At 46.6% G+C, this 14,692-nt stretch overlaps 1 protein-coding gene across 4 annotated transcripts in view; it reads right to left on the minus strand.

Moving 5' to 3' along the window:
• RBM27 (RNA binding motif protein 27) overlaps positions 1 to 14,692 on the minus strand; it is a 691,940-nt gene that overhangs the window by 33,621 nt on the left and 643,627 nt on the right. For all 4 annotated transcript variants that reach the window (XM_085618112.1, XM_085618111.1, XM_085618110.1 and 1 more), the window contains one exon: positions 7,480 to 7,590. In XM_085618112.1, the coding sequence (XP_085474238.1) occupies positions 7,480 to 7,590 (111 nt within the window). The remainder of the gene's footprint in view (positions 1 to 7,479; positions 7,591 to 14,692) is intronic.

A 14,692-nucleotide genomic window follows, 5' to 3' on the forward strand; every position in this document is an offset into this window, starting at 1 on the left:
TATGGTCTACCCCCGAACTTCAGCAATACAGGCTTGCTGCAGAGAAAGACTTGAACTTGTGCAAAACACACCTTTTGCCTTGGTTTACATATGTTGAATTCCATCTTAATTCTCTGGTTTATGTACTTACTGGAGAAATCCTTCATCAATTAATACCGGTGCTAAGATTGCAGTAAAAACTGCTTTTTGTAATAGTAAAGCCATTGTCCATCACTGTAATACCAAACCTGGGGGGCTAGTGGGAGAATTTCTATCCATCAAACCTGCATCCACATTGGAACCGTAATTGGATGCAATCCAACCACCACAGGCCCGCACTTAGTTTAGAAAATTCACGCTGGGTACATTGGAGATTAAAATTACAAGCAAAAGGGTAACCAACCAAATCCAATTGTCAGCATGTGCACTCTGTAATCATGCGATCGAGGACGTTAAATATGCCTTATTCTTTTGCCCCGCATATGATAGGCCAAGGCAGACTTGGATTAGGACACTTTGCATCATTCTTGGCCTGAGACACTTTAAAGTGGCCTATCAAATCTTACGGTCTGGCACTAATCCTTTGGACTAAGTTGGCATTTATACGTGATGTGGTTACACAGGAAGAGAAAGGTATCACGTTTTGACCATTAGCCTGCTCTCCCATTACAAATTGTTTTCCCTTTTTGACTGCCGATCAATTCTGTATATTAGTATGTCTATATCAACAGGGTTCTATGCAGTCAGATTATACCTGCACTTTATTTCACTACAAGCTGCTATTGATCATTCAGTGAGTAATTAAGATTGCAACTTTAGATGTTATACAAGCACCCCTTACCTGCTGAACTCCATTTTCTATGTTAAAGTTTAAGCAGAATTATACGTCTAAACGTTTTTTGTGTGTGATTTTAAGATGTTTTGACATGTTTTATGGGTTAGTTCCTGAAATAAATTTAATGAACATTCTTGAAAGATACCAACGCTGAATACATGGAGTTACTGATAACTAATTTCTTCTCCGGCAGTGGATCTTTCATATATTTCCAAGCTTGAACCATTAAAGCAAGCAGTACATACAGTTTGTATAAAACTGGAAACAGGCTTACCAAACCAAAAAAGGTAGCAAAGAACTGCTTGTCCCACTGCTGATTCGGATGCTGCATTCAGATCAGGGCTGTAATGCCCATTTTGCCACATGGCGGCAAAGTTGTTATCTTGTAAAGCCACTCCAGCATAGAGCACAGGTGCTTTTGCCGTGCTTCTGGAAGTATGCCCCCACTCTGCGCTGGAGTGGACATACTTTGCAGTGCTGTGAAAGAAGATGATGCAGTCAGGCAACCTAAGTACGATTCCTTGTTTGGAAAATGGAGGGCTAAATGAGAGAAATAACTGATCTGAAGAACATCAATCAATGTTTTCTCCAAGTAGAGCCTTCTAATGCCGGCACCCTGTTGATGGCTCCTTTGGCCAAAAGAGCCTGAACTTCCCACCGAAGCATGGAGAGATGATCCTTCTTTAGCCGATCTGAGGACATGGCATGGGCAGCTTCGTTCCTCGGAGTGGAAGGGAGAAACCCCGCCAGACAATTTGAAACATCCACTTCTCCGATGTTATGGCTTGCCATTGCGGCAGGTGGTGCCGGATCCTGCCTCCTACAGGGTTGCCAGAGTTGTTGCTAGGGCATTTTCAAGAGATTTTGAGGCTGTGGCTACCGGGGGGCATAGCTGAACAGATCTCTGGCTTTGGTTCCCCCCGGACATGTGGGAAGCACGTCTGTGGCCGAGAGAATCCTGGGAAGCCTTTTGGCCATTGTGGCTTTGATGGAAAGGACATGGCTGGTAGCCTATATCATAACCATGAAAGGAGTGAAAGGAAGAGTGCGGCAGGTATGGGACCATGGCGAACACCAACAACCAGGCGGTGACCATAATCTCCCTGAAGTGGTCACGCGCCTAATCAGCTTTGTCACCAAACAGCAAGTGACATAAAAGGGCAAGTCCAAAAGGAATGCCTGGACATTCTCTGAAAAGCCAGTTGATCTCAGCGAGGTGTGGCAGCTGAGTGGCACCGATGAAGCAATGGCCCTGCCCAGAAAGTCTGTTGTGTCCAGCCTGTATCTAGTGGAAATTTGCTGCATCCTGACATTGGCAACAGCCTGAATCAGGATGGCTTGGGCCTCCTCCAAGGCCATAGGCAGCACTTGCATAACCTAGTCAAATACTGTGGCTATATTAGCCCAAGAGGCATGCGTTGTGCACCAACCGCAGTGAAAGGCTGGTGTAAAAGAAAATTCTTTACCCCGAAAGTATCCAGCCTCTACGATTTCTTATCCAGGTGGAGTCTTACGTAACACACCAGGATCCACTTTGGAGGTTGAAGCCTGCATCATTAGACTATTAGGGGTGGTGCGCTGGGTGAATGGAAGCAGAGTCCCCAGGAGCAGGACGGTGGAGACGTGCAATCGTCCTATGCACTGGGTGCATATGGAGGGATTGACCCGGTCCCCAAGCACGACACAGAGAGGGCTTCACTGAAGGGAAGGTGGGGTTCTGTGAGAAATACCCCCGGCTGAAGCACCTCTGTCAGGACAGTGGTCTTGACTTCCATGGAAGGTAGCTGGAGGTCGAAAACCTCAGTCGCCCCCTCCTCTCCACCAAAGCAAAGGACACCCCTTCCTCTGTAGCCACACAGAGGAGAAACCAGGCCAGTGTCTGGTGATGTGTCCAGATCACTGGCAGCAGCCAGCTCTTCATTCCAGCCGTCATTCAATTAGGCCAATGGGTCTTCCTGGGAATCAGGGTAGCCCATAAGAATCCTCAGATCTACCACAGTCAAAATCCCCACTAAGGCTGTTAAAAAAGGGAGGCACTATCTCTGACCCGGACAGTTGCTAGGATCCAGTCAGTGCCGGTGTCTATGTTGAGTGACGTCGGTCGGGGTCCATAACAGAGTCCGGAATGATTATGGGCTTGGTGCCAGATTGCCTAACCCCGGCAAAGTTTGTGGATTTGTGACAAGAGTCCGTCTTGATCCAGGAACTGATCCAGAGGGCTCAACTGGCACCAAGGGTGAACCCACAGTTGGAAATCCAGTCGGGGCACCTCCCTGAACCATCGGGCCCAAAGGTGCTCTAGAGGGGCCTGGCCACTCAAATATGAGGTGCAGGGCCTCAAAAAACATTCTTCAGATATCATATATAAGATGAGATTTAAATGGCAGCGTTTTACATCTGTAGTCTTAGGTAATCTGCCAATTTATAAACAATAGGGCGAATGCTACCATATTTGTCCTGATAAAGACCCTTTGGAAATAATTGGACGTTGGAACTCAACATGTTGACTGGCATTCAATGTTGTGTTAAAAAACTACTTAAAATGTAAGTTGTTCCTTCAAAATTCATACCGCTTACTAGACCACAGGGTTTTTACCTTTTGGTATATCACTAGCGTGCTTTTTTTCCTCTACTTTTGACACTGTTATCCACAACTGCGCCGAGGAGCACCTATTTAAAGATTTTGATTGTATAGGAGCAATTATTACACAGCAAATAAAAACCACTGCATTTTCATATATGCAACTTGATATATTTGTGATGCCAAGGAAGCGTAGTCTGAAGGCTTTCTCAAAGCAAACCATTTCAGGTTCATCTGGGCACAATGGCTATAAGTGCTGAAGTCCTATTCTGCCCCCAAGCACCAAAAGCATACATGATGGGGACGTGTACCAGACATTTTGCAACAGTCCCTACAAGGCTTGAACCCAGTAGTCTTAGGGGGTGACATTTACCTTGCTCACTGGCATATTTACTTTTGAGAGAAAAATTGGTCTAGTCAGGGATCAATGCGCAGCACTGGGTCCACGTCTGGCAGCGCAGAAAGATAGGAACTGATGTTATTGTGTATGGGTGGCATTTATACACAGCTAAGCGAGTCACTTTCCAAGTGGAACAATAACATTGTGGAGCAGAAAATTAAAATTTTATATTGGTACAGTGCACAACAAAAATTGTGACTGTAGTAAAAACCAGGAATTTAAAAATGTTTTCCCCGTAAGAGGGGATAGTTGAAGGGTCAGTGAGGAATCTGCAGGTAGCGAGAGTATCCACGAAAAAGATAGTTACCAAAGGAAAGTAACTCTTTCCTCTGCTGGATACTTTTACCTGCATGCTCCTCACCTCAAATAAATTCCTAAGTAATACCTTGAATGAGGAGTGTGTAGAGAAAAAGAGAAGATTAGATAATCTTGAAATAAGGAGCGGGCAAAGTGACCATCTCTTCTTACTTCAGAGTCTAAACTGCAATGCTTGGTGAAGAAGTGCAGAGATGGCCACGGGACACCTTTGTATATGTGTGCTATAGGTATTCACCCAGCTGAGGCTGTTGTGAAAGAGTTGTGAAATTAGTTCTTACTCCTTCCGGAGGACCTTTTTCAGCCAGAACTAACAGATTATAATACACAGGATATCCCAATTGGAAATTGAGAGTTTCTGAACTGCTTTACCCTTTCTGCAACCACTGTAACCAATGAACAGCTGGTCATCTAATCTTATGTTCTTAGTATGGTTGACGCATACATGGAAATTGAGAGTTTCTGAACTGCTTTACCCTTTCTGCAACCACTGTAACCAATGAACAGCTAGTCATCTAATCTTCTTCTGAGGTCTAACCTGGGTAGCTGTTGTGCTCCCGTAGAGAGATACAGAGTTAGATAAAAAGACTGATAGTGTGATGGATTGTTGCACATTGAATGGGGAAACCACCTGAGGGTAGGAAAGCAGCCTTAGGTCACAGCATCAATTTGCCTGGGAAGACGCACTTGAATGGCGTGTACAGAATGGGTTTGAAGCTCATTTATAAGTTAAGCCAAAGTAATGGCTACCAAGAAAACTGTCTTGAGGGCAAGTATTGTTAACCGACAGTGCAGGTGCTCACATGGAGTCCCAATGAGAAACATCAGAACTATGTTAAGATCCCACTATGGCATAATGAATGGTATTGGCGGATACATGTATGTTAATCCTTTCAGGAATCTTGATACCACCGGAGATGGGATCAGGGAGGAACGGTCAGGTAGGCAAAATAAAGTTGATAAGGCTTAAAGATCTCTCAACACCTTAGCTAATACACTGTTGTTGTGCTAAGGACAGTACAAATTGTAGTACGTTGTCAAGGGATGTTTAAGACTAATTTAGTGCAGCAGGAAACATTTTGTTACACCTTCCTGAATAGATGGATTTGGCAGATGGGCGAAGTGGAGAAAGGATCATATCCACCGCTTCAGGTGGGAGCTGACAGGTGCTCAGATCATGCTACTCAATCTCCACCCATGAAGGAGTGGGCTATAAAGATTAAGGGCAGAATCTGCCCTTCTGACGTAGACAACAGGCCCTCTCTGAGCAGTAGTTTAAGAGGGGCTGTTATAGTGAGATGCCATAGGTCTGTATACTACACCCTTCTTGGCCAATCCATGGTGACAAGAACAATCTTGGTGAATTTTCCTGGAAACCGGAGGAATCAAAGGTATGAGAGGAAACGTAGTGAAGAGGAAATTTCCACATCAACTGAAACACATAGCTAAACTCCCTGCAACAGATACTGGAAGGTGCAGAATTTAAAGTAATTAGCAACGGCCTGAATCACGAATGAGTCCACCTGAAATATACCCCATACAATGAAAAGATCTTGTGCTATCTCAGTGTGGACACACCACTCATAGTTAGCAAGATGACATGACTGAGGCAACCAGCTCTGGTGTTCAAGGAGCCTACCAAGTAATTGGCCAGCCACAGGGTGAGTTGATGCACCCATGTCCAGAGCCTCAGGGCTTCTCAACAGTCTGAGACTGCCCCCCCACCATTGTTTCAGGTAGGACATTATGGTCAAGTTGTCAGATAAGATTTGGACTGACCGTGAATGGAATGGAAAAAAGCTTTGGACGGCAAACACTTAGCCCTCAATTCCAGCATATTGATGTGTAATCTCTGATCTTCTGGAGACCAAGGATCTATGATCTCAAGGTTCTTCAGATGTGCACCCAAACTGAAGGTGGAGGCATCAGTTATCACCGTGGTCACTGCTGAAGGGGACCAAAAAGGGCCTTCTTCGAATGTGGTTGGCTTCTGTTCCCCACCTAAATATTTCTGCTGCAGTGCCTTTAGAGATCACTATGAATTCTGTCAAGGCCTCTTGATGCTGGAACCACTGTTCGGAGGCACCAATGAAGGGCCAATATGAGCCTGAGTGCATGTTGACCAGAAGGATGCAAGAAGACAACAAACAGAGCAAGCATAGGACCCTTCAGGACCAGCACTTGAGCTCCCATCTAGAACATGGGAACAATATTTTGAATGTTCTGTATCCTCCGTGGTAGGGGGAAAGTTTAAAGTGGGATGATATACAGTACTGCCCCAATGTGCAGAAGGCGCTGGAAGGGTTCCAGGTAAGATTTGGTGAAGATTGATCAAAACTCCCAAGTTGAACAGCAATGAAGTTGTCAAAGTTGTCGAGGTTTTGATGAGCCAGTCATCCAGATACAGGTAAACAGCTATGCCCATTTGCCGGATATTAACCCAATAGGAAGTACTGGGTACTGGCAATGCTTGAACATGCCCTAACTCGCAAGTACTTCCTGTGTGCCAACATGATCGTTATGTAGCAGTACGCATCCTTAATATCTACTGACACATCCAGTCTTCCAAGTCCAACACCATTAGCACCCAGCTAGAGAAAGCATCGTGTATTTGTCCTTTCACAGGTATCAGTTCAGAAACCAGAGGTTGCAGATTAGACGAAGACAGACATTCTTTTTTGGTTACAAGAGTAAGATTTGAAAGTAGATGGCTAATATCTGGGTGCGCTAATATTAATCTTGAGTTTTATACGTGTCGAGTGGGTTACTGAATAGAGCAAAGACATATTGGTAATGTGTTCCATGAACAAAGACTACAAACTGCAAACCTATGATAATTAATACATTTCAAAAGCTAAATCCGCACAATGGAACTCCAAGAACAACTCAGCGGGTTAGTGTCCAAGCTGCAGAAAATGGTCTATCTACGCTTATTAATTTGCACTTGTTTACTAAATGGTTAAAAGCAGTGTCACACAATATGGTAAAAGAAACACACATTCAATTATCGGGAGTGTGGCTGAAAAGGAAACAAACTCCATCACTGGCTTTTCTGAAAACAACTGCCAATACATGCAACATTTTCAGGAAGGCTGCTGTACACAGGGTTTTCTTACTTAATTTCATTTGGGCAGTTTCAGAAATACAGAATAGACCATTGTGATACTTTTGAGTGAATGTAAATTATCATCTCATAAGGTGCAGCTAAAGACCAGTAGGACATAAAGGACTACAAATGAAGACTTTAAGGAAGGAATGAAGATGCATGTATCCTGGAACGAGGATTATCGTACATCACATTTCCATAAAGAATGAACTTGGGAGTAACAGTCAGCCGTTCTCAAGTTTAAGAAGCTATTATCAATTTACCTCCTCCTTGGATTCTTCCTCTTCTATCTCTGTGGAAATGGAGGGCGTTTTCGGTTTATGCCAGGACACTTGAAGTCTACGGCCTCTGAATCTTGAGCCTTGGTTGGCAGCCTGCATTAAAAATCAATCAGAAATATTTACTGTAGTACACTTTGTGTGTTCACACATCTATAGTCTTATGAAAACAAATTAAAACAATCCTAAATTGATCCTTTTGCATAGTTCAGAGGGGGATCGTCGAGAACCGTTGTAAGAGACAACTATTATTTTTGGGGCTTACCGTAGCAAAAAGGGACATTGCCAAAATGTGGAAGGCGGCTACACCACCACTAGTTGGGGTGTGGAAGAAAGCAATAGAGCACTGTATGGGTCTAGAGAAAGCCATCTTCCAGGCAAGGAGATGACCCCCAAAACACCCTAAGATATGGCGGCGTGGTGCTGATTACCATGGTTTAGTCTTGGCAAGAGTACTGACTGCCACGGCTCATATTGACAATGAAATACACGGCTCACATTGACAATAAAATACAATCCTCTAGTGTTTCGCTTTAAAGATGAGGACTGGGAACTAATAATGTACTTGATTGGGGGTAATGTTGGGGAAATGTGGGGTGGTTTTGGAATATGTGTGCCTGTTTTTGTATCAGCAGATGTACTGTTAAAATGCAATAGAATTTGTCATGAAAAAAACCCCAATTAGAATAGCTATACAGGAAGTCTTAATAATTTTAGACAAACATTCGGTGCAATTTTCTATGAAGCATCAATATTGCAGGTCACTTAATTCCAGCCTGCAATCACTGTAAAACCAGATGTGCTTTTGCCAATACAAGCTCATTCAGCCATTTAGTCTATTTCTCCCATTTAATTCATGTTTAATAGACTTCCTGTATTACAACTTGAACAATCAAACCAGGACAGGATACAAACTTTGCTCAGTAAATAATTTAGTTGTCTTTCACATCTGGGTCTTCCATTCAACCGGGGCCGCCTAGAAGGTGCAGCAGTTGTCACCGGGTGCAACACGCTGCAAGGGACAAACAGGCCAGCAGCTAGCAGCTGCTCATCAAAGGCCCGCTTCCCAGCCGCCATCTAGAAAGGTGGAGTTGCCACCCCTAACCAAGCATTCCCTTTATGGGACCCTGCTTTGCCAGGTCGGAGATAAAGGGGGCGGGGAAATCAGATCCCGGCAGTAGGGTGACAGACAAAGCCTTCTCAAAGGCCGCACTCCCACACTTTCCCAAGAGCCAGTCAGAGGGGGTTGGGGGTGGGGTGACTCGTCAGTCCTTTGCCTGCGAGACACCACAGGAGTGCGACGGCCTGCGCTTTATATACTGCGAATGTTACCTACATCGAGAGCGCCTTGAACTGGTGTGTTCTCCCCTAAAGGGGCGGGTGATCGGCATTCTGAAGAGACTTGACGCCAGGATGTGCGGGCAAGTGGTGACCACTTTGCTCACTTTCTGTGGACGCCAGGTTCAGAGGCCTTGAGACGGTAAAGTGTTGATGGCTCTGTAAGCATGCAGCGATCGGAGATTGGTACAGATGGGCCTCACTGCTGCTGGTGGTCCTGTGTGGTGTCCTGGGGCAGGACTGAAGCATCTTATACTATGGAAGAGAGCATGTGATCTCACATCCTGTTTGGCTGCGTATTGTCCGCAACAAGGGTGTCCTCCACACCCAACTTCACCTCCAGGAGGTTCTGTGAGGGTGCCCATTCAGCAGTGTTTGTGCCTGGACACTGGCTGTGACAAGTCGGCGACTATCCTTTGTGCCCAGGTCTGCTGGCTGGCGGTGCACTTAAAACCATGGGTAAAGACAATGCTGCCCACGCTCAAGCAACCAACACTATAGCTCAATATACCACTCCACGCCAGGCCGTCTAGAGGATAACGAGGTAAACAAGTGCACTGGATGCTCAGATTCCATCAGGGGAAGATGCAGAGTCATCCAGGTCTGACTTTTTGGTGGCCATACTAAGCTCCTGCACTGCCCTCAAACAAAAAATGTAAGCTGTTTCAGTAGACGTAAATCTTCTCCAAGTCGACTTGCTAACTGTCTCCAACAAAGTCAAATCTGCAGAGGGCAACATTGCTGAACTGCAGGAAGAGGTAGCGGGCCTTAACCTTCATATGGCACAGATGGCTACCGCCACTGCGGAACTAGGCAGGCAGGCTGAGGACGGAGAGGGACGCTCACAACGAAGCAATATCAGCATCTTGGGAGTTCATGAACAAGCGGAAGGATCGTCTACAGAACAATTCCTGGAACATTAGGTACAAAACTAACTCAAGCCACAGGGCTTGTCTGAACCTTTTGTGGTTGAGAGGGCCCACGGAAAACCGGTGTCGGACCCGCGCCCGGTGGCTCCCCTCGTGTTCTCATGGCTAAAATCCTCAACTACCATGATAGAGATTGCATCCTATGTGGTGCTAGCGAAAACCTGGTCCCCCCACTTGGGCAAAGCCAAAATTGCAATCTACCCATACTACATTAAGCAAGTGCAGGATCAGGGAAAAACCTTCTTTAATGTCAAACAAAAACTGAAGGCGCTTAACACCAGAAACCTTATTCCCTGCGAAACTTAAAGTCTGCCATCAGGGGAAAGCCCATTTCTTTGACAGCTCAAATGAGGTATGAGACTGACTCGAGCTCCGGGGTGACAACCTGGACTCGTTGGCGGGCTTCAGCTGGCAACAGTCGAGAGGGATATGCTCTTAAAGAACTAAGCATCAACACTGTTCGAGGGTGACAGGCTCTAATACTCAGCCATTGGGTCCCTGGAATGTGACTATCAGCTAGGACAGCACCATGTGGCTGCATAGCGTTTACCACCCACACACTGATTGGGGCTCAGATCTTCCATCGCAGTCAGATGACAGTGGAACTGGGGCTTCGAGCCCAGCAACGGACTTTGTGCCTGATACTCTGGTCGCCTCAGAGGTGAGGGAGCATGAGGAAGGTGAATGAATATTGATGCTTAATGTCTGCACAGCAATGAGGTCGTGAACGATGACTGAATGTAACCGTGCCTGTGGGATATGGGTCGTGGATTTGTGTTAGAGGTTGGCCAGATAACTGTCTGCACTCAGTTTTGGAGGGGGTTAAATGTGGCAGATGATGTTGTTGGAGGTGTGTCATACGGCGCTGGTGATCACACCATCAGACATGGTCACTTACTTCTTAAATATAGGGTAGCGTCAGTAGCGCCTTTCCCTGATGCACAATTTGGTTATGAAGTCTGGCCAGGTGGCTGTTCAACTGTTAGTTCTAGCCAGTCTAAGTTGGACAGGCGGGGATGCTGTGTGAGTCCTGGCACATGCAGTGGGTAGGTATAGATGGTCGAATGGTTGCACCATATCAGTCTGTTGGTGTGGGGGGGAGGGAGGGGATTCTGGTTTATTTGGTTAGCAATGTTTGGACTGCTTGGTTGATTTAGATGTTTTTCAGCCGCTGGGCACAATTGCTTGGGTGGAGTGGTGGTACGAACTAGTGCGCCAACACCGGGATGGGGATTGACTGTTGATTCCTCACCTGGAACATCCAAGGTCTGGGGACTTACATTAAATGCCACAGAGTACTTACATTTTTCAAACGCCATAAGATCAGTAAAGCACGCATGCAAGAAACGCACCTTGATGACTCTGGGGCCTCCAGATTAGCTAAAAAAAAAAATGTTGGGATCAGATGTGCTATGCCTCTTCTACGTACGCCAGGGGAGTGTTTATTTGGGTGGCACCGGGGATCCTTCTCTCCCTCACATATATAAGGTTAACCCCACTGCTTATAGAAGAACTAGCACTGGTTGCGATTGATCTAGAAGAAACCTTTGATATGGTGGACTGGGGCTACCTTCTTGAGGTAATGCGGCTTAAAGGCTTTGGCCCAAGATACCGTATAAGAATATGGTTGCTTTAATCGGACCCCATGACAATAGTGTACATTAGATGATGTCGCTTGGAATCCTGGCAGTTGGGCTGTGGTACTGGTACCCAGCAGGGCTGCCCACTGTACCCTTATTGTTTGCTCTTGCAATAGAGCCCCTTGTAATACGGGTACGTAGGGACGTGAGTGAAAGTGGCATACTAATGGGTGCAATATCGCACATTATTTTGCTCTATGCTGACGATGCCCTCTTCGATCTTAACTCCCTCCGTCAGGCAGTACCAAAACTACTGAAGATGCTGAATGATTTCGGAAAGGTCTCAGGACTTCGGTTTAATCGGGATGAGTATCTGCTGTTCCCCCTTGCCTCTTTGGCCGGCATCACAGTACACCGGCTACCTGCTCTGGGCCTGATATGGGAGTTGACTCAATTACGTTATCTTGGGATCAGGGTTGCACACACACATTGATTACAGATACAGCTGAATGTGGACAGGGTCCCTGATGCTTTATGGACATCAGTAACCTTTTGGAAGACACCGCCACTCTCATTAACGGGAAGAATGGCCATAGTAAAAATGTTTTAGTTGACTTTCTGTCTTTATGTCTAACAAAACATTCTGTCCTCCCCCTTCCAGAGTCATTAAGCAACTCAATTGTATTCTTATATCACTGCTTTGGGCGGGTCAGCATTGCAGAGTGGCTCTGGCTACTAAGATCAAACGGTACGAGGACGGTGGACTGGAAGTCCCCCCGCCTTGATTTATATTACTATGTCTCACATCTTCAGCATACGGCCAGCTGGTTAGATCAAGACAAAAACTGGGAAAAGAGTCTTAACTGGCAGCAAAGCAGTCAATTGGCTGCCAGAACTCCTCATGGAGGGGTCTGGACTCCCTGCGTACCTTCCGTATATAGTCAGACGGCAGCTGTAGGAAAGTAAGATCTGCTTTCATGGTCATCCCCACTTTTTGCTGGTGTCAGTATGTTTTACTGACTAGTCTGACTGGGATCCTGCTAATCAGGACCCCAGTCTCTGTGCTTCTTCCCTAAACATGGTGTGTAATTAGGTACACTTCAGATTGGCTATTGGTGTGCCCTAGTAAGTCCCTAGTATATGGTACTAAGGTACTCAGGGTATAGATACACCAGGGGTCCCCAATGGGCTGAAGCATGTATTATGCCACTCATGGTAGACCTCTCAAATTGAGACTACAGGCCTGCCATTGTAGCCTGTGTAGGCTGGTGCTAGCACCACTTACAACAGGTACAAGTTTCCTTATATCTGAGGTCACTGCACTTAAAGAACAAGTTACTTACCTTCGGTAACGATGTATCTGTAAAAAACATTAGTTAGATTCCTCACCTTACAATATCCCCAGGCGTCAGGCTGAATCCGGAAAGATTTTTCGTCAGCAATACCCCTTGCGCGTCGCTAGGCGTCGTCTGCGGCTCCGCGGCCGTCGTCGGCGTCGTACGCCGGAATGACGTCGAAGTACTTAGACGCCGCCCTCGCGCGCTGACGTCAGTTCTTGTACATAGCTTTCCGCGCCAGGAACGCAGAACCATGCAAGAGACCCACACTGGTGCCAATAAAGTCTAGGGCCGTGAATAGGATAACCTTAACCCTAGATGTCGGTTCGCAGAACGGGGAGGATGGGTGGGTCGGTGAGGAATCTAACTAACTAATGTTTCTTAGAGGTACATAGTTAGCGAAGGTAAGTAACTTGTTCATCTGAAAGAAACACGTTAGTTAGATTTCTCACCTTAGAATAGATACCCCAGCAATACCAACCCCGGTGGTGGGTCTGCGAACCAAGATCACACCAGAAAGTCCTGGAGAACAGAAAGGCCAAAGAAGCCGTCTCTCCGGACTTGGCTGTCCAGGCAATAATGCTTGGCAAACGTATGCAGCGAGGCCCACGTTGCTGCCTGACAAATGTCCTGCAAGGGGACTCCCCGACCCAGGGGAGTCGTCGCCGCTGTGGCCCGAGTGGAATAGGCCCTCAGCCCAACAGGAGGTTCCTTTTTAGCTAAGGAGTAACAAGCTTTGATGCACAAAATGACCCACCGAGAGATGGTACGCTTGTGCACCGCCTGCCCCTTCTCAGCGCCCACGTAGCCAACGAAGAGTTGGTCATCCACCCGGAACTGTTTTGTGCGGTCCAGATAGAAGGAGAGCGCACGTTTTGGGTCCAGACGGTGGAGCCTCTCTTCCTCTTTAGAGGGAGGCGGAAAGAAGGTGGGCAGCGTAACAGACTGCCCGATGAAAGGCAGTCACAACCTTAGGAAGGAAGGAAGAGCGAGTGCGGAGCACAACCTTGTCCGGATGGATAGAAAGGAAAGGAGGCTTAGAAAAGAGAGCCTGGAGCTCACTCACCCTTCTAGCAGAGTATTCTTTTTGAAGTTTTTATATTGTGAATTTTCATTAATTGTACAATAAATTAAACTTCTAGCAGAGGTGATGGCTACCAGGAAAGCAGTCTTAAGCGTCAACAGACGAAGAAGACAATTATGAAGTGGCTCAAAGGGAGAGCACATCAGATATGTCAAAACAAGATTCAAATCCCACTAAGGCATTATGAAAGGGACAGGAGGAAACATGTGAGTAATGCCCTTAAGGAATCGAGAAACAACAGGGGATTTGAAAAGAGAAGGCTGATCAGGAAGCCGGAGGAAGGCAGAGAGAGCAGAAAGATAACCTCTAAGAGTGCCCAGAGCAGAGCCCTGCTGGGCCAAAGAAAGAAGGAAGAGAAGAACCTCAGAAAGAGGGGCGGAAAGGGGATCCACAGCCTTTGCTGTGCACCATGCCAAAAATTTGTTCCACCTAAAGGCGTATACAGTTTTAGTGGAGGGACGCCTGGCTGCCAGAATCGCATCGCAGACTTCAGGAGGCAAGTCAAATGGCATCAACTGTCGCCGCTCAATCTCCACGCATGAAGATGGAGACTGGACAGGTTCGGGTGGAGGACCGCCCCCTGCTGCTGCGACAGAAGGTCCTCCTGAAGAGGCAGTCGTATTGGGGGATCGATTGACAGACTGAGTAGCTCGGGATATCAGTACCTTCGTGCCCAATCCGGAGCCACCAAGATGACTTGAGCCCGGTTACGCCAAATCTTCTTCAGCAGTCTGGGCAGAAGTGGTATAGGCGGAAAGGGGTACAACAGACCGCAACTCCACTCGCGACGAAAAGCGTCGCCTAGCGAGTGCCGCCTTGGAAATTCCAACGTGCAGAACTGCTGACATTGCGCGTTCTCTTCGGTGGCGAATAGATCTAACCAAGGCTCTCCCCACTGTCGAAAGAGGCCTTGCACCACGTCCGAGTTGA

Source organism: Triturus cristatus, chromosome 7 (genome assembly GCF_964204655.1).
Source record: "Triturus cristatus chromosome 7, aTriCri1.1, whole genome shotgun sequence".
NCBI lineage: Eukaryota > Metazoa > Chordata > Amphibia > Caudata > Salamandridae > Triturus > Triturus cristatus.